The following is a 3,494-nucleotide window of genomic DNA, read 5'->3' as shown; positions in this document are numbered from 1 at the left end:
CTTTCTTTTTGCCTCCGTCTATTATTTCTCTTAATCTTCATTTGCATGACCGCCCCCCTCCCACCCGTGCACCCTCCGCCCACCCCCCACCCCAAGGAAAATGTGTATAATCCTCTGCTTTTTAGCATTGTGTAATCCCAGCACCTCTCTGTGATGTCATTCTCCCCTTCTGGGTCCCACGTGAACAATTATCTTGTAATCTGCACAAACATACATTCTGTCATTGCAGGGGGGAGCTGAGAGGGGAGGGGTGGCGGGGAGCACCCATGGGACCTGGGACAAACCGCTCAGCTCTCCCTAAGGTGGATCAACCATTCAACTGGGCTGCATTAATGTCACATCTTTTCCCCTCGTTTTGCATTTTTGCTTGGTAAAAAATCTTCAAATAAATAAAATCTGCTACTTCGATGCAACATTTTTTTTTAATTAGATGACTTTTTCTTTATTATGATCCTTCGCGGCACTGGAAATGCTCTCTTTTTTCAAGTATTCATGTGACTTATTTTACAAAAAAAAAAAAAAAAATCAAAATCAAATTAGTTCAACGATTATGGCCTATTTTCAATAGGATGCAGTAACCCGTTCATTTAATGATAGTTTTATTGTTGCGGGTTTTGCTTGCGGGGCGCTCTATTTCCAGTTGTATATAAATTTAATTTTTTTCCAAAGTAAAAACACTGCAAAACACATTTTAAATATATACTTAAACATTTTTTAAATTACATTTGAAATAGTAACATTTACTAAATGAGTTCTATTAATGAGTAATTGTTTTTTTTATACAGGAAATAGGTGACGTGTTCATCTCATAAGGCAAATTAAATAGAAATTAAAAAGTCAAATAATGCAAAATATGCTACAGCTTCTTTCCTAGAACAAGTTTGAAGAAATTACATTGTGCATGGTGATTCTATTTTTTTTTTGTCTTACAAATTACACATTTTATTTTTATTGTGAAAATAATCCAAGTGATAGTCACCATGTGATCATTTCATTAAAGCTTAAACAATAAACAATTGCAAAATGTTCTCACCTTAATTCCATACACTCCAGGCCCAAATACTTGAGTTATATATACACATTTTAAAATGATGTAGCTATGTATAACTCACTTTTCTAGGCTTGTGCCTCATTTAATGCAGAACCCCTAAAATTCATTTCTTGGAATCATTTTCGAAATGTTCTCAAATAAAGAGTGAGACGCTATGTATGATTCAATAATTTTATTTTTATTGAAATGTCATCCAGGTCCCCTGGGTGAATTAATAATAAATATTTCATCAACAATGTAAAAAAATAAAGACACACAGTCTCTGGGCGTAGCAAATTGAGCAACGTGCACAAAGTAACAATAAAACAAATGAGAGCTGAGGGATGTTTGTACAATAAGTCACTCAGGAAAAGTGAAATTACAAAACTATAAAGCCAGTGTTTGCTGCTTTTTTTTTTTTTAGAAAGTAATATGAAAGCATGTTTAAGATTTTTTTTGTTTTAATCCTTGGTACAAGGCACAGAGCATTCTTCATTTTCACAAAATAAAGAGAACTAAAATGTTCATGCACGACATATCTTTTTTTTTTTTGTCTTTTCTTTTCTTTTTGTTTGCTTTACCTTCAAGTTTGAAAGTGTCAGTCTTTAGTATAGCACAAGTCCTTGGTACAAGGAGGGAATGAACACACATTTTCTCAGATGGAGCCAACAAGAAAGCGACAAGAACATGCACGAATCCACGCTCGTCCAAAAAGTCCTCCGAAATTATTTACAAAGCGGTCACAGACAGTTCGGCATCATTTCATGCCATCCTTGGCATCCGCTGTGAGTCTCGTCAGGCCGGAGGATGTGATGGGGATGTGCGGTGGAGGAGGCGGCGGTGGAGGAGGAGGCACCTGGCAGATGGCGCACGGGCAGGGCAAGCCGGCCCAGTGCTGGAACCCGGAGCCCAGCTGCAGGCTGGGGGGCGCGGCGCCCGGGGAGCCCTTCATCATGGCGTGCGGGGCCCGGATGGAAGTGAGCGCGGGGAGGGTGGAGGACGTGGTGGAGGTGGTGGAGGACGAGAGGCCGCCGCCCAGGAGCGGGTGCACCTGGTGGGCGGCCGCAGCCGCCGCCGCCGCCGCAGCCGCCGCCGCCGCGGCCCCCGGGTGCGCCACGGTGCCGCAGTGGAAGGCCGAGTGCTGGCCGCCGTAGATCTCGCCCACCAGCCGCTTCATCTCGTCCAGGGAGCTGTTGAGCATGAGGATGTAGTTTCGCGCCAGCAGCAGCGTGGCGATCTTGGACAGCTTGCGCACGGAGGGTCCGTGCGCGTAGGGCATGACCTCTCGCAGGCCGTCCATGGCCAGGTTGAGGTCGTGCATGCGTTTGCGCTCGCGGCCGTTGATCTTCAGGCGCAGCTGGTACATCTCCTCCTCGGTCACCTGCTTCTTCAGTTTGAACTTGTTGCCGCCGCCGCCGCCGCCGCCGCTGCTCTCCACCGACGACGAAGACGAAGCCGACTTGGACTCGGACATCTTGCCGCCCTGCGTGGATGAGGAGACAGGGTGGTGGTGGTGGTGGTGGTGCAGGTGGCTGAGTTGCGGGTGCAGGTGGTGGAAGTGGTGGCCGGGGAGGTGCTCTCGGAGGAACATGGCATCCATGTCCGGGGATGAGGCTCTGCTGCTCGGGCTGGAGTCTGAATTCATTTTATGGCTCGGCCTCCGAGGCTTCCTCCCCCTCTCTCTCTTTCTCACTCACTTTCTACCTCTCTTTATCCCCCCCTCTCTCTTTTTCTTTTCTTTTTTTTCCCCTCACCTGCGCACTTTTACGCACCACTTGTCTTTCCTGTCTTCCCGTCTCTGTGGTGGCTCGGGGAGGTGTCACTGGCTATTTATACGGGGCGGCCACACAAAAGCCGCTTTGCTATTCATATCGCCTTGTTAGAAGGATGACGCGCCTCTTTTTTTTCCTGCTTTTTTTGGTTGGAAGAGGAGGAGGAGTGGGCGTGCTTTGACTGTCCCACTGACCACGGTGCGCATCCATTCAGCGCCATTGTCAGAACACCGTCGGGGGGCAGAGACTCGCCTCTTCTCCCCGCTCACTTTTCTACTTTCATTTTCACTCACATTCTAATTTTCTGCATTTTTTTTCCCTCCTTCGATTCCTCCAAATACAAAAGTAAACTCGTTTCAAACAAGATTTAGTCAAGTGCACTGAAATCAAGTCCTTTTGAATGTAATTAAACTGAAATGGAATTTCAAAATGAGGATGGTTAAATTCCACCAGGTTACCACATTTTAATCATATGCATACGAACTGGAAAATAAAAAAGAATAAGAAATGCAAAAAGAGGGACTGCACTATGAGGAAAAAGTGGTTATGAATGCGGCCTGTGACACGCTTGATTCCCTTCAAGGATGTTCTAAGTGGAGTGAGTGTGTATTTGCCAGGCAGGTCAGAAATGAATAAATATTATTACTTTTTGTTGTTATTGTTGTTACAATTGTTTGCAATTAAAGCCCCTC

At 45.2% G+C, this 3,494-nt stretch overlaps 1 protein-coding gene across 1 annotated transcript; it reads right to left on the bottom strand.

Annotated features, from left to right (window-relative positions):
- Nucleotides 1-672: 672 nt before the first annotated feature.
- Nucleotides 673-2,799, bottom strand: olig3 (oligodendrocyte transcription factor 3). The gene has a single exon (XM_061837296.1). The coding sequence runs from the start codon at nt 2,673-2,675 to the stop codon at nt 1,788-1,790; it is 888 nt and encodes a 295-aa protein (XP_061693280.1). The 5' UTR covers nt 2,676-2,799; the 3' UTR covers nt 673-1,787.
- Between the last annotated feature and the right edge of the window lie 695 nt (nt 2,800-3,494).

This window comes from Syngnathoides biaculeatus, chromosome 12 (genome assembly GCF_019802595.1).
Source record: "Syngnathoides biaculeatus isolate LvHL_M chromosome 12, ASM1980259v1, whole genome shotgun sequence".
NCBI lineage: Eukaryota > Metazoa > Chordata > Actinopteri > Syngnathiformes > Syngnathidae > Syngnathoides > Syngnathoides biaculeatus.
The sequence above is the reverse complement of the archived record's forward strand: the minus strand, read 5'-3'. Positions and strand labels throughout refer to the sequence as shown.

What these genes read in the sequence shown, in the direction of transcription:
- olig3 (XM_061837296.1), bottom strand. Translation starts at nt 2,675, where the DNA reads ATGAATTCAGACTCCAGCCCGAGCAGCAGAGCCTCATCCCCGGACATG.